Below are 22792 nucleotides of genomic sequence, written 5' to 3'. Positions count from 1 at the left end.
AACCCCCTGATGAATTCCAGCTATTTGGACTGTCCCCTAATTTTGGTGTTAGATCAAATCCACACCCTCCACTTCTTTAAAATCCAGGTTAGGTTTCAAGTAAATGTTTTTCTGAAAAAGAGAGGCTATGAAAGCAAACTCACTAAAGCAGGAGAAAGGCAACAGAAATATTTGGGTATTAAAATTTAGAAATATCACATATAAGCACAGGCTAAAACTGCATACTGAAAATTTGATTACATTTCTCATGAGGAAAGTTCCTACTGAAGAAGTCACAGTGATATGCTCTATCACACAGTTGAATCAGTACTGTGCAAACTGATAGTTCAGTACGCAATCTTGAGATCTATCACTAATACATATCAATTGATGCATCTAACACAACACTTCACCAATATTTGTATGGCCAAAATATTTTTAGTTTTGCAGAAAACAATAGGTGTCACTGTCATTCATTTTCCTGAGATTTTTATAATTGTATCTGAAGACCTAGTTTTGCCTGCAGTCATTAATACTGAAATAACATAAATAAGTAAATAGTTTGTTTGGCAATGAAAACTTAAGCCTTTATTTTGCATGCAGAACAGAAGCTGCACAAATTGTGATTATAAATTTTTATATCCACTCTAATTAACTGACAATAACCATACTGTTAGTTTTGCCCAGTAGATTATGTTTAGTCAACATCAGTCAAAATACAAAAAAAATCCACCTTAATATATTGCTTCCTTCTAGAAGTAGTTTGGATTTCATACTAGCTTCATACTTAACTGAAAAAGGTTGGAAAGAGCTTTGTGTTACATTTGGTAAGTTAAAATACAGGAAACAGCTGATCAAATTCTAAGGTATTTAATTAAATTTTCTGATACTCAAGCAGGGTATAACAGAAAATGTCATCTGGCCCAGAAGAAGCATTCTAATACCCTCTTGTTGTTGCTATTATTTTTATTGTTGTTAGCAATAATTAGTAACTTACAACAACATCTACTAATCAGATTTTTAAAAATAAGACCTTAAATAATTTCCTGAGTTTTCAAGGTAAAAATGTCAAGGCTACGACATCAAGTTTTGATCCTAGATTTAAGGGGAGCTCGTTGGTAGGAACAGCTGAAAATTCAACTCTTAGTTTAAAAAGACCTTTACAATTTAGCCAGCTGTCTGGCAGTTAAGGATTCAGTGAAGCAACGTGAATATTATTAACAGGGTTTTGGTGGGTCAACCAAAACTATTTTAAGAGGTAGTTCCTTTACTAGGAACTAGTAGGAGGAGGAGCCCAAGGAGTTGAAATATCTCAAACTACTGATATGACAAAATATTAGGGAAAAAAAAAAAAGGAACACATAATTAAGAGTAACACTAAACAGGAAGAACTGTGTGGGTACAAACTGAGAAAAGATGAAACTTGTACTAATTGTACCCTGGGGATAGAACACTATAGGAAGTTTTACAATTAACTGTGGCTGCAGATGAAAGCAAACAGCTTAGGATCTTTGGCTACAGCTGAAGAAATTCTTCCTTCTATCCCTTTCTTCATCATACATGAAAGAAGTTTTGACATAGCAAAGTATCAGATTATTAAAAGCAACTAAGTGTAAGCAATACACTCAAGCCATGAAAGTGTCAGCAGAAACTAGTATCTTCTTCACTTCAGGAAGTGGCAGATATTTCCAGTGGCATAAAGCTGTAATTAGCTGTATATGGAAAACATGGTGATGCTCTTCTTCTCTGTCAACCTTTTACCCGTGTTCTGGTTTCTTCTTTAGGTACACAGTATTGCATTCTTGTTTTGAGTCAGAGGATCACACACTTGAATATGGGAATCAGGTGAGAATGGTGACACAGTGAGGGCTAATCCAGACCATCCTTCAAGGAGCATAAAATGCAGTTTTAGGTTTCCAGTGAAAACCTAAGTGAAGTTATTTTCTTTTTGTCTGCTGTACCATCCTGAGACCACCTTTTATGAAATTTGCAGTGTATTGTAAGGAAGGTCCCGTTTTTATCCCTACTTTTGTCATACTGGTGAAAGAAAATGTTTGATTGTTAAGTAATACAGCACATTGTTCTCATCTCTTGTCTGGATCCCAAGGGTAGACGAAGTTGAATTTCACTCTGAACTGTATCCAGTCATATTCATTTTGCTTAGTTTGAGGTAGATATTGGATGATTTGGGGCTGGTTATTCAGTTGCTAGAAGGATCATAGGCATTTTTCAGTTCTTGACTCTGGTTCCCGTCTGGTTTGTCAGAGCAGGACAGTTTTCATCTGTACTGAAATTCCTACACTGGGGAAATTTATTGAAGCATGTATTTATGTTTGTAATTAGCACCTTTCTCACTTTCTTGCTAATCAAAACACAAGTATAGAGAGATTGAGTAACAGAGTTCATTTAAGTCAATGATATCTACCATAGTTTGATATTTAACTATGAGACAATTACTTCCATAGAGTCTTTGATTTATTTCTTTGATAGGACTGAGAATATGGGCAGTATGATTGCTTCAACACCAGGCAAGGTATTGTGGGGCAAAATTTGCAATATGCTATTGCAAACAGTGAAAGCTTGAACTGTAGGAGCCCAACAGTGTCACAGAGAAGTGATGGGAAGAGGTATAGTGTCATGTTATCTGTGAAAGAAAGTACTTTTTGTCAGCATACATGTCATATCTTTACTGCATTGGGACAGGGTATACACACCAAGAAGTAGCATTTTCCCTAGACCTATGACAGCAGAAGGTTAAAGATAAAACTGAACTGGAACCTAGACTACTGCAGGTGATGGTTTCTTCTAGTTGGCTACCAGTCATTCCTCTCTCTCTGACACATTTTCTTTTACAACTGTCAGCATCCCCATAGAAACAGCCCACTCGTCTACCAAAATCCTAAAATCTAATCTCCATCACTAAACATTTCCTTCTGCAATTCTGGTCTTGAACCTTAGGTCTGAGCATCCCAGGCCTCCTGACTGGACAGCTGCAGTGTTATTTTTCATGTAGACCAGTAAAGTGAAGAAACTATATATTATTTTTCTGACTGATGAGGATATGTAAATTTTCCCTTTTTGAGTAACAATCATGTTTCTACATCATGTCAAGGAGTAAATTGTATCTTTTATCTCAGGTCCTTTTTTATATTTGGGCATTTTTTTCCCTTAAAAATGCTTTGCTCTGCAGCTACTAACTTCCTAGTTTTAACATATTAATAGTCAGTGATTTATATTAATTATGTTTTAATATGCCTGAGCATTTTGAGAATGTGTGAGAAGTGAGAAATTGAGACAACAGAATAGCACAAGTCTTAGTATGATTTCTGTATCTATTTCAGATTATGAGAGCATTGGGAGATGTTAATTAGCTTGATATTCTTCAGCAGTGCTGTTTATTCAGGGATCTAGAAGATATGCTTTAAGACTTGAACCTCTGGCATTATGTCCTGACAAAGAAGCAGAGGAAAGACTAATAGAGAATGGTTGCCCACAATGTGAAAACGTGAAATGTGAAAAGATGACCCACTTTCTCAATTCTCCTGTATAATTTCTCAAACTGAAAATACAGTTTGGTTAAACATAAGCAGAATGGTGACCTCAACACAGAGTATTTAAACGGAGAATTCTTTCATTCCAAATGTGTGCAATACAAAACTTAGCAACAGACCCTGCAATTACATGGTTGTACTTCTAAGTTACAGATAGTTGTGAGCTATATGTATGCATATTCATGCAGCTTACAACTGTCTGCATATATCACATGTACACACACACATATATATACAGTCACATATCAGGCTGACTTTCACACATTCATTTCTCTGTTGTAAAAAGAGTAATATAAAAAATCTGACAAAAACGAGTTGGCTTTTTTCACCTGTTTGAAATCCATCTTGCATCCACAGGAATGCCAAGGTGCAGAATGGGACTGCAGGGTAGATACGGTAGCTGCCATGCTAAACAGCAAGCAGACAGGATGTGAAGGGCAAAAGGAGTTAAAGACTAAGATCTGACCAATTTTGGAGAGACTAATGTTCATATCCCATGGGCAGTAAGAGACAGATGTAACAGCAGCTGAAACTTATCTTGTGATGGCAGAGGGATGGGATAAAAATCAAAGTCAAAAGGATGAAAATGGTAGTTACTACACACAGAGGTAGAACTACTGTCAGCACTTTTCTCCTGACAGCGCATAATATGCAAAAGCAGCATGAACTTCCACTTGTGCCATCATCCTTTCCCAGCCTAACTACATCACACAATAATAAAACTGGACCCTCACCTTGCTGGGCCAATGCTACTGTGCTCCATCTTCCCTATCTTCCTCCTTTATTTCCAGAATCCTGGGCATATCCGGGGGATGGGGGGGTAATCTCTCTCTGTCAGTGTGTCATCTTCACCTTACTCATTCATCTCAGAGCTGCACCTTTCTAAAAGCAGGAATAGTCCAAATCCATAGCCCTCTAAAATTGCTTGAGATGTCCTTCATAGGATGGACCAGTTCAGGTCATGCATTGATGTAAAGGTTTGTCCAGAGATTTAAGAAAAAAGCTGTTGCTGTAGCAGCACGTGCAAACAGAGTCTACGTTCTGAACTGCAACCCTGATTTTAGTCTCATCAGAATGTGAATTCACAGCACAGTCCTGCTTTCACCTGAAACTATGCAGAGCTCAGCAACTACATACCTTCAAAGAAGTCAGAGAAGTGTATACACTGAAGTATGTTAGCAATTATTCACTCACAGGTATTTGTAACTTTTGTAAATATTTTTTCTAGTTATCCTCAAAAACGTGCATACCTCACCCTAGAAATATCTTCATCATAAATTTATGCAATCAAGGTTATTTTCCATACATAACCTTCCAAATGAATTTATAAATCTTTTTTTTTTTTCTTCCATATGTGTAAAACTTGTGACTAAAAACCTGTAAAGGAAGCTTATTTCTCTTATTGTATTTATGTACCATAAGATACTCACAGAAAGTGCAACAGAAAGACTATATACAATTAATAAGTGTAGTGCATAATTAAGAATGAGAACAGCAACAGCAAAAAAACTAAATGAAAATATATCACCGAAATATTATTGATAAGATATCATCCTTTAAGCTTTAACTTCCGAATATCAATATCTTTCCTTCAATATACTAGACAATATTTTCCTTTTGAGAGTAAGAAAAATATGAAGAAATAGAGAATTCCCTACTTTCACATTACTTTCATATTTTCAATATTGTACAAACATGTATTAAAAAGTAAAACCAGAACCAGAAACTTATTCACATTGATAGACTAGACTAAAAGAAACACTCTTGAAGGTGTGCCATGCATATAGTGGGTCTTGAGTCTATCCACTACATATGTTAAGTGTATTATATATTACATGTATGTGTGCATGAATATATATATATACGCATGTACATATAAACCTTGCATAATGGAATATTACAAAAAATGCATTGGCTTTAATGCTTAATGATATGAATGCTCAGTGAGATGCACAATGTAACATAAATGATTACGAGATGTGCTTCTGTCTTTGTAAGTTTAAAAACTGCATCATGAGAAAGGAAATATGAAAAACCAATTTATTGATAATGATAAAACTGATTTTATCTTCAAGTAATTACTAGAATATTTCATTGACTTCTACAAAAGAATATAAAAATAAACTTACCTGTATGAATATTCCTGAATTGTTTTTGAAATAAACTGAGTAGTACAGTATATTTCCATTAGGCTTTTGAGGAGGAGACCAGAATAGCATTATTGATGTGGAAGTAAGGTTTCTGTATGTAACATCTTTCGGTGGATCACTTGGTGCTGGAAAAACATTAAGTTTTAGCATACCTAAAGCTTTTGTACCGCAAGATTTGTACACTTTCATACCCAAGGAGCATCCACTACAGTAGATTTTGTAATATCCTATGGTAAATTAAATGTATTTCTGATTATGCTGTAGGAACTGCTTCACAAAATAATGAAATAAAACTGTATTTTTAAAAATGTATTTTTAAAACACTTTTCCAACTATATTTGTATTTAGCTGCATTTGTCAACAGATAGAGTTTTCTTATAGAATTTGTTCTGTACTTACTGCTTTGTGCACATGGAAAAGATTTGCAGACATGGAAGTTGACTGAGTTAGGTGTCTACACTCCAAATATAGTTAGTAGGGGGGAAAAAAGGATTTGTTTCACAAAATCTAAATTTATAGCCTTTTTCTCTCTGATTGTAAACAGAATTTAGGCTCCCAACTCATGTAGGTAAACCAGATACTTAATCTTGGACAGTATGATAACTTCTCTTTTTTCCTCTTTTCTCAGCCTATTAAATGTGCAGGAAGAACTCTGTAAGGCTTCTTCCATTAGTCTCTCCTTCTATTTTATAAAGAAGAGCAGTACATGGTTCTCCTCAGTAACACAGTGATGTAGGAGAGTTACATTCAATTCCTTAAGTCCACTTAGGAGAATTTAAATCTGTATTTCTCACCATCCAAGAAAGTGCTCTACAGAACATACAGTAGAGTAGTGAACACTGTGATTTATGTATCTCTATTGCCCCGTGCTGCTCTAATTTGTGTAAAACATTAAAATAATAACTGGAGAGGGAACCCCAGGACTAGAACCTGAAAGTCTGTCCCTATAAAGTCAATCCACATTTCCATACCAGCTTCAATAGCAACAGCCTGATAGTGTAGACAGACTTTGGAAGGATGCCTCAGATAGATGCTAATCCTGCTAGTGGTTGTGCATTGGGGAATTGTTTATATCTATGCATGATGATTCTGAAGTATGCCTGCATACTATTTTGGAACAGAATATAGCAATATGATTGATGGAAAACCAGAAAAAAAATTAAACTGAATGACTTCCAAAGCATGGCATATAGTATGATCATATAAAAATCACTTTCCATGTTGGAAGCATAAAATAATTAAAATAGAATAAACAAATCAATGTACACTTACAGAGTTGACTTTCAAATTATAAATATCTCAAACTTGAGAGTGATACTCTAAGTATTATTTTCCCTATCAGAAGTTGTGTCACAGATGCTTAAAATAAGGATGTATTAAAATATATTACATAAATAATTTATTTTTGTTTCAAAGTTTGGAATGAAATTATTTGGATCTTATCTGTCCTGAGGAGAAATGTTTTTTTTTCTCAGTAAATTAATATAAATACCTATCATAATTTTATAGAACCACAGATACAGGTATATACAAAGAGAGAGCCACACAGACAGGTAGAATGTCTCTTCTTTAAAAGTCAAATGTCACTTCTACTTCAGTGGCTTTATTAACTTAAATGAGGCTGACAGAATTTTAAGGCTGAATGACAATAAAGGTTCGTACTGTATATAAGCTTACCTCCTTCAGAAGTTCTGAATGTTATGGTATCGCTTTTTATGTTGCCATCTCCAAACCTTGTACTTGCTGTTAGGTAAGCACTATACTCAGAGTTATATTCTAGGTCTGTGAATTCCAGTGATGTTTCTGTTACATTTACACTCCTCTTTGACATTTTATTCCTTAAAAAAAAAGTATTTTATTAATTATATACACACACCATTTCTCTCTGTATATATAATTATGGCATGAGTTGCAAAAATGAAAAATGCAATATTGTGTTAAATACAAGTAGTTTAGGTTTTTAAAAGAGGCTAGGATAACTTTTTGTCTTTATGGTGAAAAGGTAACTTTTGTAATGTGGCATTACAGTAGAGGTCTTAATTTTGTTTCTTAAAAAAAAATAACATCCCAAAACCCCACAGAAATGTGTTTGCAAATTACATCAATAAAGACAATGGTTATATGAAATATTAAGGAGGAGTATTTCTATCTATTAACTGCTTTCAAATGGTAATGTGGTACCCTTGGGAAGGACACAGTAGGGCATAACTAAACTGTGTCCCTGGACAGGAATAGCGAAATATAAAAAGATTATAGCAGGGAGCATGCCCTACTGTGACTCTGTGAAATTGGTCAGAAGGCTAAAGTTATAAATGGAATAATAGAAGATGATATGGAACAGGAATTAGCTGGTGCTGAGTTAATTCTGGTGGAATGTAGCAGAGGATCAGAATGGAACTCCAGTCAGGTCAAAACCCGCCTAGAAAGACTGTAAGATGTAACATTAATAAAACACTGGTATTAGCATAGGTATGAAATGATTATCAGAAAGTAAAATAAGGTACAGAAATAACTAACTTGAATTCAAAAAGTCTTATATTTCTTGTAAAGTTAACATAATCTTTTAAGAAAAAAATAGCAGGAAAATAAAAACCTAACATTCCGTTCCTTCAAAGATTTTTTTATGAGTAGGTGTCCTGTGTCTCTAATAGGATTTCATACAGAGATGATAATTTGATAAGTAAAACTAAATATCTTGCTCCAGGGGTCACTGTAAAGCACTTTACAAATGATAATGTGTTCTTATATTAAAAAAAAAGAAAAAAAGTAATTCCAAATTACTAGATTTTCATCCTTTGATAACTGAATGACTGTCCCCTTAGCAAAGATCACCATCTAATATATCTGAAATAAGGCTACATTAACAAACAACTGGAATGAGAAAATGCATGAGAATGAAAAAAAAAAGTCCTCCCTAACCCTCAGATTTTGAGTGGAATGTCACTTGACATGGGAAACACTCCTGGTAACATAGAAAGTTAACATTTACATTTTTCCCAAACTTTTGACATTTTTAAAAGTCAGTAAAATTTACAAGAGATTGCAGCTGCAGTTATCAAACTCTATACAAAGACATTTTTTCCTGGATCTTTGCCCAAGGTATTATTAGTATGGAAATACGTATCTGGTTATAATTTAAGTAAGAAGAAAATCCACAGCTTAGTGTTGCAAACATTTCTACTCTGAGTAACTGCATTCTTACATCTGAGCTGCCAAAAAGCATTTCCACAACCAGGCACAGAAAGAAGAACAAAAACTTGAGGTATTTCAAGGGAAGTTGATTTTCTGTTTGGAAACAACAGAAATTGCAATAAAAATAAGAAAACACTGATGAAAGTGAGTGCAGCCTTCACAGACAATGAGAAAGTACCTAGAAGAAAAAGTTCACCAAGAAGTTTAGCTGAAGAAAAATCATAAAAGGTTTTAAATCACATTTTTCAAAAATGCAGACAACACATTCTAAGAAATTGTGTAATTCCACTTGACAAAGACAGGTACCATATTTTCTTCTGTACCTCAAAATAGACCTAGTAAAGAAGTATCTCACAAAAGATCTGCAGAAAAGGATAATACCAAAAAACAATAGCTAGATACAAGCTCAGCAATTTTGTTAATTGCGCTTTTAATATGCTATAATTGCATTTAGGGAGTATGAGTTTTTAGACTCAAGGAAGGAAGAAAGTTGCTTTACTACCTGCTAGCACTCAAAACCACCTTGTCCTCTGACAAATTCCATGAAATATAACTGAAAACATCACAAATATCACCCTTTCTATTCTATTGATTGTGGATTCTTGTTCCAAACCAGCTAAAGAAAGGTTACCAAATTCTCTATAACGGTTGCAAAATATTTATGTGAAGTGAAGGAACTTTATTTAACAACTGTAGTAACCTTCTTCTTTCTGCTTTATTGAGAAGCACTGGGATTAAGAGTCTCCTCCAAAATATATTGAACACCTCCCAAGAGCAGCAACTATATGGCATGACAATTTGCCTTGTCAAATCTCCCCTTGCAAATGGATTTGATGAAACTGTATAAGACAACTCTTTTAAATACTTAAAATTGCTCTCCTTCCTCCACACCCCTCCCTCCCCAACAAGGAAGGAGTGAAGTTATGATCCCTTTGAATGCAAAGGGAGTTTTTCTCCAATGTCCTTTCCTTAACATGATACCTAAATCCTCTCTAAATTTAGGTATGGCACAGTAAGGACAGATAAGACAGGACAAAAAGAATATGGGACAAGGCTTACAGCAAGAAGTTGTGTGGTTGCTTAATTGCAATATTTAGAAAGATAGATCGTGTAAGAGTTTTTTAAAAAATAATTCTGGCTAAAACTTTTCTCACAGTAACAAAAACAGTAAGTTATAAAGGAATATGAGGATGAAAAGTTGCATAACCTTGAGTCTTTGAACATAGCATGCATCAAAACCATAGCCTTATCATGAAGTAACTCTTCCCTAGCTTGAATACAGTCAGTATTTTAAAGAGCAGCAGACACTCCCAGTAGAGCAGAACTAACAAGTGAAGACAAATTTAACTTTTCTAGAAAGAAGAGCTTGCACCTCTTCTCTTTATCATCAACTTAACTAGAAGTTAAAAAAAAAAAAAAAAAAAAAAAAAAAAAAAAAAAAGGTAGTGACTGAGGACTGAGGCCAAACCCTACCCCCAAAATGTCAAATAACAATAAAATAATGTAAGGTCAAGAGTAGTATGTCCATAACAACTGAGGATTTTCACATCTGGTTCACATCTTATAACATGCACTTTAGTATTTGCTTCCTGCACCTTAGTAGTGGCAATAAAATGACAAAGCATAAATGCAATATATTGAAAGTGATCAATAAAAAATGTTTATATTCCCAGTAGAAGTTATAGATCTTTGAAGAGATGACACATTGCTAGACCAAACTATGTTTTGCAAGGAATAGGACAGAAGCTGTAAGTTTTAAAGTGACAAAACTCCTTTGTAAAGGTGAAAAAATATCAGAGGAGGAAGTCAGGGTGGAAATAATAATAATAATAATAATAATAATAATAATAATAATAATAATAATAATAATAATAATAATAATAATAATAAGGTTAGGCAGAAAAAACTAGAACACAATAAACAAAAAGTATCTGTTAAAAAATATCTGCTTGCTATGAATGTAATAAATACAAAATATAGCAGTAGACATAATTGATAGCACATACGAACACTCTGAATATGGCACTTACACACTGTCTATAAAAGAAGGCAATATTTCTCTATTTTAAGCCTATTTCAAATATCCTTGACAATTCTGCATGCGTTTGTGCCCTGCCTTGCAGCAGGCCTAATCAGCATATAATGAAAATAGGCAGGCACCATGCTCTATTTTAAATCTGAACTGACTTACTATAGCATAACCTTCGGAAAAAATGTTGAAAATGCTTACAAAATGTTGAAATTGTTCCCCCAGGTTTTGGCTACTCTGAATTCGCATATAAAAAAGTCCAGTATTTTAAGTGCTGGATGAATATTTGTTCTTCCAAAACATGTAATCAGAACCTAACATTCCTGATAGGTTACAGATTAACATTTATCCTCAGAACTACTTCCAGAAAAATCTTACCAGACGTGAACTGTGTAATAGAGGATAATTCCATTTGGCTCCAGCGGAGGTTTCCATGACAACTTCACAGTGACACCCAACAACTGTTTTACAGAGGGGGCCTGTGGAGGAGAACTTGGAGCTGTAAAATGAGAGAACAGGGCACAACATCTTGTTAAACAGCTAAGATCGGTAGGATATGCAGCATCCTTAAATAGGCTTTGAATTATTTGAGATAGAAAGTTAACCTTGCACCACACTGGTACAGTATCCATCAGCTAATATTAAGGCACAGCTTCTTTTCCTTTTTCTGACAGATGATAAAAGAAGATTTTGCATGGTGGTGTTAGAACATCTGTTTCTGTGATTCAATGGAAAAAGTACTTCATGAGAAAACAGAGAAATGGCTAGGTCACAGTGATTCACCTACTGCCCAAGTACATTGCTGTAATTTTTTTCCCTTTCTAATAAAAGCAAGAACTTTATCGATATGAACACATGTAAAATACAGCATAATAGTTCCCCTGAGGAAAAAAAAGTGCTGTAAAGAATTATACAAAGCACCAAAAGGTGGAAAAGTGGATAAGCAGGGCATTGAGAGATGATAAAATTGTAGTATACTAGAGAGCAGTAAAATCTATTTCCTCCATCAAATAAGGACCACGTTCATACATTTAACATGTCACAAGGGCAAATGAAAAGATAGACATTCATTGAGATCCCTAAAATTAATTTTAAGATGATCCCTAGATGACACTATATCCTGCCCGACTCTGTAGGGAAACATTAAAAATAAATGAAAATGTTAGACCACGTTTGATTATTAATTTTACTGAGGAAAAAATAACTAATTATGCATAAATGAAACTGCTTTATTATCAGCATGTTATTGAGAAAGTAATCTTTATCTGCATCTTGATTCATGGACCTATATATCACTATGAAGTAATATTAGAATTACATTTGTTTTTCTCAAATTAAACCAAAGAGCATCATGCACTAAAAATTCAGGTCATAGCTGTAGTCATGCATGAAAATTGAGAATATGAGCATAACTATTAGCAAATCTATGAAACATTTGGTCTGAACCTTGGAACACTGTGTTCCTGTGGATACAGAACATGTGGTGTATTATAAATATTGTTGTTTTTCACTTCTTGTTCCTTTCACTAAATTGAAAGTTTGCATAAGGGTTTTATAACTCCTTATATTATAGAGAAAATTATTTTATATTTTTCATGAACAAATGTTCACTGAGTATATTTACCAGTGAAAAGTGTTGACAGCTGTATTTTGTGTTTTTCTTGTTATAATATCCTCAGTGGCTATACAATAAAAGATCTGTCATATGGTGAATGTTGTCTTTTTGATATATCTAGTTCATTCCACAATTCTTATTCGAGAATGTTTAGGGTTTTTTGCTAAATAGAAAATACATAGCTCTAAATAAAAATAGTCTCTGCTAAAAATGGATTTATCCAATCTAGCTCTTTTCAGTCTGCTCCAGCAACAAAGCTCTTGGGCAAAGTTTTTTTTTACTGACAGTGTGGCTGGTGGGTTGCTTGTGTCAATGCCGCTTTAGATAGGTTCCCAGAGATTTCCTCCTGAAGCAGAGAAACAAACACAAGCTTTTCCAAAATGCAACTCACAGCACCCAAGTTAAGATTTTTGCGGTGAATTTTTTTTCAGGATTCCCCTGCAGAATCTAGAGAAGTGACCAAAGATAACTTTGTACAACAGCATTGTGTACTGAAAGTACAACTATAATTGTTCTACCCTCAGGGTGCACATGCCCCAGCTCAATTTGGAAATCCAGTGCTACGGATGATGGACTTTGGGCATTTTTATAATATTAATAATTTCATGTCTTCCTATGTGTACCTGTACATGCATCTGTTTAGAATAATACAAAAATCTCCAGCCAAGAAACTCCACAGAAATGTCCCTGTGTCATTCAAACTGCCTTTTTGTGGTTTTACCTTTCCCCAGCTGTCACACAACTGAAAACCCAAATACAATATTTAATTCTACAATGTCATGTTTTAGGCTAAAATAATATAAGTAAATTAAGATTCTTCAGAGTAATAAGATATTGGTAAGATCAAAAGTCCATGCACAGCAATTGCAAAATTTCATACAGCTTGTACTGGTAAATATATTGGTAGATAGATGGATGGATGGATGGATGGATAGATAGATAGATAGATAAGTAGTTTGTTGTGTAGATACATGGATACAGATAGAAATGGAGAGACATAACTTCCAACAAAAGTGCATAGAACTTAAAAGTATCACATGAAGTGTAAAAGTAAATTAAGAATGCAGGTAGAAAATGATGCACTGAAACTTCTGTTCTGACTTACCATCTTCATCAGTTAGTATATGCAGAGGTGAACTACGAACACCCTCTCCCATTCTGGTACTAGCAGACACTTCTACAGTATATTCTGTGTATTTATTTAAATCTAAAAAAAAAAAAAAAATTGATATAACAATCATTCAATGGGACAAAAAAGTTTTTTAATGGACCATAAGTATTTTTGAAACAGTAAATAAGCCTACCATACCGTTCTGTGTCATTAGAGGCTGAAATAAGCATTGGGAGAGCATGGAACACAAAATGTTTTGCAAAAGAAGGGGCAAACCCTAATTACAAGTTTATACTTCATATTCCTAGAATGCTTTGCATTTTGTCCTTAGCTGTACTCTGAAAAAGTAGCAGTGAAGGTACTGAGCTCCCAGCATTAATTGCTGTGCCATGCCCCAGCAATAATGACAGAACTTAGGAAAAGATGCAAAGGTGAGTGGAAAAGGAAGTTTTTTATCTGGGATAACATCAGAAAGATATGCAGGTGAGTTGAGGGTTTACTTTGTTATAATGATAGGTCTGCAAAGATACCTGTTGCAGTTCCTTATACTTCAAACATCTAAAATACAATGAGATATATGTTAAGACACTATACCATTCAATGCCCATTTCACCACATTATGACAGGACACAAGTTATTTCTCAGGAAAGGGAGCAAAAAAACTTGTAAGAACAAGAAGGATCAGGTCTAACCAATGAACTAATATTTCTCTGTCTGTCTGTTGCACGCTTCTCAGAAAAACTCAGAGTTGCCATAAGTTCCAGATCATCATATACTGGCCTGTAATACGTAGTGTCAGAAGAGTAGTGTTTATAATTCTTTGCTCAGTCCCGTTAGTCCTCGTGAGATATATTGTGTAGGTCTGTATGATTCCATTGGGAATGGATGGTGGAAAAAATGATAATTCAATTTCCATGGATGAGATGTTTCTATAGGTTATGTTTTCTGGTGCAGAATCAGGAACTAGAAGAAAAAAATTATAGAAGATTTCAGTCAGTTTCATTGATTTGGAAAGAACTTTTATAAACTGGTTTCAGTGAAACACATTGTAAACATTTGGATTTGTAGACTATTTTTTTTATGAAATACATTTTAAAAGAGGCTGAATTTGAAGATCAAAAACACTTAGACACATACAGTACCAATAAAGTCATTAAAAAAAATTGATAGAAATCATCTTAATACAGCTTCATCGCCCTCATGGCTGTGCTTGGCCATGGACCCACTGATCCAGTTCCCAACTTGCATCCAGTCCCTTTCTGACATGGCAATCCAGCCTCAGCTTGGCTCCCCCACTGCAGGCCTGCCCCACTGGCACTGGGCTGTCTGGCTTGGTTACTGGCACTGAACCTGTGAACTCTCATTCCTGGCTTGACCACAGACCTGCCACATCAGCATGAGGTGTTTGGCACTCCAGACTGGCCCTGGCTGCCACACCTCGCCTGCCCCAGGCTCTTTGCAGCAGGCTGGCGACACAAGCTCTGGCTAGCAAGGCCTCTGCTCAGCTGGCCCAGGAACCCCTGGGCTCTTGGCTCCCCATCCCTTACCAAGCACCTGGCCTTGCTCTTTTCCTTTGTGTATAAAAGAGAAAAATGGGATTCAAACTCGCTGCCTTGCAAAGTAAGCAAATACTTCTAAAATTTTTCAAACTTATCTCCTGGCCATCAAAGGCTGTCATAAAGCAACTTTCTTGTCAAAAATTTTCATTTTTTAAAAAATACTCACCAGTTTCAGAAGTTCTGACCAGAAGCGGAAAGGATGACTGATTCCCATAGCCAAGTCTGGTGAATGCCCTTACTGAGATGTTGTAGAGAGTATATGGCTTCATTTCACTTAGTGATATACTTGTAGATGAGGCATTTTTAATAAAAAAATTGTTGGAATCACTGTACAGAACTTCATAGTGAGTTATGAGACCATTAGGCTGCTCAGGTGGTAACCATCTCAGATTTATTTCTGTTGCAGTTACGTTTATTAATTCTAAGTTTTGAGGTGGGGAGTCTGGTTCTGCAACACAGAAATCAAGAAAAAAAACCTTTCCAAATAATTGAATACAGAACTGAGATCATAAACCTATTGGATCCTGGCATTGAATCCTAACTGTACCAAAAGTGCTACACTCATTTCCTCACTCTCCTTCTCAAAAAGCCTTACCCCTTTTCACCTCAGTTCATTTTGGTATGTGTCTTTTCCACTCATAAAACCAGGCATCTTTTTGCATTATGACACTAACTTTTCTGGATTTTCTTCTAACTCTATCTGAAACTGCACTTATCAAGAAAAAAAATTTCTCTCTACCACTCTCATTCAGACTGAGCCTTCAAATCCTCTCATTGTCTTCCTCATATTTAGTTCTTTAAATTTGGAATAATGTCCTCTTACTGCTTTCTATGTAAATAACCATCCTTAGCGCTTCACTCAATCTACAACTGAACCGAGAAAGGGACTGTATGCACAGTAACTAAATTCCCTTCAGTGAACCCTGTGTAAATCTTGCATACTCTGGTGTGAAGGTCATGCACAAAACAAGTCCAGATCCAGGGTGGTGTGTGGCTAAATCTACTGGCAATGTATGAGTTCATGTGACTCCAATGAGCTAAGGCATGGAAGTATTGAAGGACTGAGTGGGCTGCACTTATGAATAAAACCAGCTCTGAATGTCAACTTTGATTCCTCTGATGCTTCAACACTTCACCCCTGAAATAATCTGTAAAATCAAGATAAAAATATACTACCTACTCAGAATCATATGATTTAGTTTGTGTACAAATACCCACTTGCAGATATTTCAGGATTCATTATGAATTTTTCTGCCTAAAAGGTCTCACAAACCATTTTCATTCCTGATTTCTGAGCGCACGAAAGCATTAACTGTAACAGATCACTGCTCTCTGGATGACAAGACTACCCACGTGGATATTTCCCATGTGAAGAAGTTTAATTTTTAATTGAAATGCATTTTTCCATTTATCTTGCACAGTAAAATATTTAAATGCAACAGCCTAGTTTCTTCCATCCTAACGCAAGTTATCTAAGACAGTCGTAGTGAATCTTTTATTTGGAGGTCTCTGTCTTTCAAGAGTCAAACAAATTTCTGTTCCTAGGTTGGCTAAAATTAGGACACATGAATCTCAGCCTGAATTACTTCAGGAAAGCTAAAAAACAAGGAGAAGATAAACAATTATGCATAGCCTTATAAGAAGGCAAAAATTCTTGTGGGTTTCTCACTAGTTTCCTCAAGCCTTGCATGGCTTTTTTATGAATGAATGAACAGTTGGCTGTTGCCTCTGAACAGAGAAACTCTACTCCGAAAAATTTGTTTAACACTCACAGACAAGGGATTGTAAGAAAAGAATTTTTATATAAGTAATTTTCTGTTCTTGTGATATGCCTTTCCTCTGTAAAAAAACTAACAGCATAGGAGAATGAAAATTTTTATAAGATTTGCAACTACTTTAAGTTTCACCATTTAATTGATATTTTGCGTGGTTATTCAAATCCCCTAAGCTTCATAAATACTCATGATTTTTAATCCTGTAGTTCTTTTCTCTCCTTTATTGACACTCAATTATTTTTCTTGTATTGTAGTACATTTGAAAATGGGAGAGATAAACAACAATTGGGCAATCACTCTTTGTATTACTTCAGTAAACCTGGAAAAAACTTTGCTGAAACCAGTGAAAATACAAATTTGATACAAACAAGAAAAGACTAATATTCATGGCTCTGGTCTGCAAATCAAATTCCCATGTTTTCTCTGCAGAAGCCAATGATAACTCCAGCTCTTGCCCCAATGCCTTAATGGGTTGAAACTGCCTTGCAAGTAAGAAAGTAAGATTCAGAAACCTTCATAATGTAGTATCATACTGGACATTAAAATTATTTACCTGTCTTAATAAAACCCATACAAAAACAACTGCTTATTATATTCAGCATTTAAAACATCTTCACTTTACCAGCATCTTTGCCAACAAATAGAATATGGCCTCTGAGTTGTTGAAATTTCCATATGCTTCAGAACTAAGATAATTTAGACATGATAACAAAAAAGGAAAAAGAAGATAAAATGGAGTCCCAAGAATTATGATTTAGATGGGTGCTAGGGACATACTGTTTTGAGAGAGGGAGTCTCAGCTCTGCAGCTTTCCTTCCATTTGTCTATCACATTTGAAATTAGTTGATTGCAGGTAATGCTGCAGCTTTAATTATTATTTTTTTAGCACTTACCTAAAAATGATCTGAATGAAGACACTGACTGACAGAAGACTAATAATTTCAACATTGGTTTTATTTATACACTTTGTTCCCCCTTTTTTTTATGTGCCAGTCTTCTTTTTGAACAAACACAAACGTCAGTACAGAAAATAAATCATCATTGGAAACAACGTATTACCGTCCTCAGGGGTTCGCACAAAAACATCATTCTCTTCAGACAAAGCACTTTCTCCAATTGCAGTGGAGGCTGCGACTCTCATTTTATAATTTGTGTACTTTTTTAAACCTGAAAAGATGAATTTAAAAAATCTTGACTCATAACTTCGCAAACAAGATTGTTGACTTCTTTTGTCATAGCTACTTCTGAAAGTATAGCACTGGATACTGTTCTGAGAGGTTTTTATACACCTTTGTCCCCTAAAAGAATATGTACAATACCATTTTTTTGGTGACAGTGAAACAGGCATGCAGTTAAATCAGCAGATTTTGAAGTGAGCCAACTGGCTTCAACACTGTAAATAACTTCAGTAATTTCTCAAGGACATCAAAGGATGCATATATGAACATCCAAATATGGGGGTTCAGTCTGTGTGCATTATTCTGATCATATCAATTAATAAGGAAAACTCCATTAGTAATGTGTTTGCTTCAATTACTATAAAAATTACCACCTTGAAATATGAAAATTGTTATTAATGTCAGACAAATACTGTAAAAAAAATTCAAATCTGAAAAAGACTTGAAAATTTAGGAATATTTTCCTATGGGGACACAGGAGACTGACGCAAATATTCCAAGGAGAAATCCATTTCACAAATTTCTGCTTGTACCATTACAAAAATTGCTGTTTATCTTAACCAGCCCTCCTCTCCCATCTCACATACCCTGCATATTCCTCCACAGCAGACGAGTCTGAGTAGTGTCCCAATCTTGCTTTTACATGCAGTTTTGTTGTGTTTGTGGATGTGTGTGAATGTGTGAGATTTGATCCAAATGCATTTCAAATGGCAACATTATATAAAATTGGAAATAAGTTTGTAAAATGTATTTGCAAGTTTTATTTTTTACATTTTTTTAATCAAATTACACTGTACCTGTCATAAGTAAGCTGTTGTTTGAAGTTGTTTCATGAAATGTTCTTTTTGTATCCAGTTCCATTGCATAAACAGTATAATAAATGATTTTCCCATTGGGATTTGCTGGAGGATCCCAATACAGCAAGACAGAGGAGGAGCTAATATTCTTGTAAGATATATTTTGTACTGAGCTTGGGACTTAAACAAAAACATGAAAACATAACAGTAAGTAAATAAATTACAAAAAAAAGTTTAAATATTCAGTGAAATAAGTCATGTATGTTAACTTTGATAATACCAGAGTTACAATTTACCTTGTTCATGTGTCCTGACTGTAAGAACTGATGGTGGTCCTTCTCCAACATCAGTGAAAGCAGACACACTAATTGTGTAATCTGTGAAAGGTGTGAGGCCTTTTATAACATATGACAGTTCTTCAGCCAAAATGTCAATGTTATATTGATTATCTGTGAGTAAACAGAGAGAAACAGCTACTTACGAATAAAGTCATTTTATTTCTTATGCATGTTAAACTCACTTTGGCAAGGCAACCTGGAACTGTTTTATTCTAAAGTAATTAATTTTCATGTCAATTATAAAAATTTAAAGAAAAGTCTACATTCCACTTCTTAACTCCCTAAAGGAGAGTGTATTATAGGTCCATTTTCATGTGTACAATAGATAGATTGGCCTAGGTGAAAAATGAATGAGCAACAAGTAGAATTGTGAGGTTTTGTCAGTAATCCCCTAGAAGCTAGGAGAGGGTACTTTTGTATAAGGCCTAGTCTCTCCAGTGATTTCAGAACAATGGCTCCTAGACTGATGGAGCTTTTGAGGGGTGTTAAATATTTTTAATTGAGAAAGACAGATTCTCTCTTCCTTGGCCTCCCAATGGTTCTAGAACAGCGATACTTGGAAAGGCTGCCTTCACAGATCCCTTCACACTGGTATTTTTAGCAGAAGAGTTGTGGTCGGTAGAGCAATGAAGCCACGCCCACAAAGAGATTTTGGTGCACTTACAATGGAGTTCAAAGTCAGCCACAATCCAACTGTGTTAGCCAAAATCATCTGCTATAAAGCAGTGAGTATGCCAATGCAACACGAAAAGGTGTGGGTGCTTCACATACCTGAATATCAGGCTTAGAGTTCAGTGGAAAGGGTATTAAAACGAAGGCATTGAAAAATCAGCCAACCCAGTCAAAAATGTGGCTGTCAACAGCTTTAACTACTATAATAACTCCTATAAAATAATATTTGGATGGTAGATCACAAGAGACACTGGCTGAAATAAATTTTCAGCAACACAGACATCTTTTAGCAACTCAATACCTCAAAGTGAACGAGGCCATAAAAAGAAGATTTACATTTAAAACACTGTGCATTTCCTGTGTATGACAAAGAAGATTCTTCAGGATTAACATAGCACAGAAAACATCCACTGTCGTTTCAAATAATGCATTAAAATCCAGGGTTTAAATACTGGTGCCTATACAGAATTCAGTAACTTATTCAAATCATTAAAAAAAACCCCGACAACATTAGTTTCTCCCCACTGTTCAAAACACTTAAAAATTTAGAGCGGTATTTGAAATCCCTGCCTGTCAGCTGAGGGCTGCTTAATGATTTGTAAATATCCATACTTGGTAAAGAGACAGTGGCCCATTGATAATACAGAACAAGTGTACTCACTAATGACATCACCATGTTACGGGGTCATCTCCACCTGTTTGTAACCCATATAGCAAAGTTGTAACTTTTTGACCTATTTACCTTCACTGACATTTGAAAACCTATTAGTCAAGAGGGTTAGAGAAATCAAGGTCTCTGAAGGGCTTGGAGGTATGTTAATCCCTGACAATCACACCTGCTTTGGCAACTGTAATAACTGATTGTCTATGCAGCTTGGCTGATGGCTTTCGGGGGCTCCTTTCACTAGGAAGAAGGTCAGCTGGGTGACAAGGGGCTGGTTCCTGCCTGTGTGGCATTCCCATTTGCTTCAGAAGGTTATTTGGTAGTAAAAAAATGTGACTCCAGCAAATGACCCATTTATAATTTACTTGAACCATGTGCTAAAGATCATATCTGGGACAGTGATGGGGGTCATCCAGAACAAAGAAGTAGGTAGAAAAATACCATAAAATATCTTACCCAAAGCAGAATGTAGTTCTGCAGCTCCATTTATATCAGGAAAATTATCACGAGATACACTTGTAAATATTACTGGGGAAGCTGTCTGAATGCTGGAAAGCATTTCAGCTGAACCTTCATACAAATCATTGTCTGCTTCCATTGAATTCCAAGGGGGAGAAGAAGGTTTGATATTTTCATTTATTGTGTATGGTTCCAAAGAATCAATCAGATACTATAAATAAGAAATATAAAAAGAAATCACAAACCTAGTCATCACTAAATTATATAATTAAACTTCTATATAATATAGAAATGATGCCTGTATGCTTGTGCATGCATATATGTACTACATAAATGTTGGCATACAAATATTATTGGTCATTAGAATAATTTAAAAAATATAATCTTTGTCATAAAAAAGTTCAGCTGCCAGTAGCCTACAACACTTTATTCTGGTCATTGTTTAATCAAATGCCTCTTCTTAAAAAAACATTCTTAAAATATGTATTTTATATTCAGGTGGTGATTTTAAAGTAAGTCCTTTCATTTTAAAGCTGCATCTTTGGAGCTATATTGAATAGATGGACATTTGAACTTGGGAGATTTTATTGTACGAACTACACCCTGAAAGGAGGCAGAAGGCATTGAAAACAAGAGGTCCTTCCAGGTCCTCAAGAAAAGGATTAGCAGGCTGACTAGAACTCTGAGAGGGAATAAGAGGAGAGGGAGAAAACCAGAAGCTAGTGAAATAAAGGGGAGAGAAAAAGAAGGGGATATATATGTGAAAAGGGAGAGTGAAAGGGAGGTAGATGATATGGGGCCCATAGGACAGAAGATGCAAAGAACAAATGTTGGAAAGGATGGTAGCAGATATAAGTGGAGCAAGAACAACAGAGAGAGGAGGAACAAAAGCAGAAAAGAGAGAAAGGCTAGAGCAGAGGTACAAAATGGTGTGTTGGCACCAGATCCTCATGCCCCTTCAAAATCTGGGACCAAATCCAGGACTCGAGTATCTCTGAATTGTTCTTCTGTCATCTGGAACACTCCCCACTCACACATATGGCCCATCTCATTGCCAGAAAGAGATGATTTTATAGTGATGTAACTATTACGCATTAGTCCTTTCCCTATAGACTCTGGGTAGAGAAAAGGCAAAGCCACTTTTTTACTCCTTTAACATGAGGTACATTAGCCACAGGCACCTCAATGTCACCTAGTACCAAGAGGTAAAAAAAGTGTATGACTCATCTTCACCAACATTTTACAGAAAAGTAGTAGGCCACATGGAAATAAAATCCTCATTGCTTATGAGGATTTTCCACATATAAGACAACAGCTTTTTATTGCCCATTAGCACAGTGGGTCTGCCAGTTCAAGTCCTGTTGCTGGTCTAAGCTGTAGTCAATGCAGTTCTAGATAAAGCAGGGGGTTTTGTGATTTGCTTTCGTTTTTAATTAGAAAATTACATTCAATAAATTATAATAAAGTAGCAATGATACTACAAAAAGAACTCAAAAATTACAAAATTCCGTCACTAAAACATTTTTGTGCAGACTACTTTAATTATTTTGTGTCCGGACCATGATACAATCTTTAATTATAGATTTATATACTTTCATTATCCAAGGATGCCTGCCTGGTTTAATGAATGGATCCTTATCCTAACTTTTCCCCCCTTGCTCCTTATTTAACATTTGACTCCAGGGCTCTATTGAATGTGTATCATTCAACTTGAAAGTGAACC

At 35.3% G+C, this 22792-nt stretch overlaps 1 protein-coding gene across 1 annotated transcript in view; it reads right to left on the bottom strand.

The window, feature by feature from the left end:
- The window catches only part of PTPRQ (protein tyrosine phosphatase receptor type Q), a 125683-nt gene that overhangs the window by 65254 nt on the left and 37637 nt on the right, over positions 1-22792 (bottom strand). Inside the window, exons 27-36 of the mRNA XM_066183309.1 lie at positions 21067-21280; positions 19233-19385; positions 18937-19116; positions 18021-18128; positions 15353-15634; positions 14408-14590; positions 13622-13723; positions 11280-11400; positions 7358-7518; positions 5660-5805 (exon numbers count right to left, since the gene is read on the bottom strand). Of these exons, the coding sequence (XP_066039406.1) occupies positions 5660-5805; positions 7358-7518; positions 11280-11400; positions 13622-13723; positions 14408-14590; positions 15353-15634; positions 18021-18128; positions 18937-19116; positions 19233-19385; positions 21067-21280 (1650 nt within the window). The remainder of the gene's footprint in view (positions 1-5659; positions 5806-7357; positions 7519-11279; positions 11401-13621; positions 13724-14407; positions 14591-15352; positions 15635-18020; positions 18129-18936; positions 19117-19232; positions 19386-21066; positions 21281-22792) is intronic.

This window comes from Chamaea fasciata, unplaced genomic scaffold (assembly GCF_029207755.1).
Source record: "Chamaea fasciata isolate MVZ Bird 193981 ecotype frontalis unplaced genomic scaffold, bChaFas1.0.hap1 SCAF_5, whole genome shotgun sequence".
NCBI lineage: Eukaryota > Metazoa > Chordata > Aves > Passeriformes > Sylviidae > Chamaea > Chamaea fasciata.
Note: the sequence above shows the minus strand (reverse complement) of the source record. Positions and strands in the feature narration are given on the sequence as shown.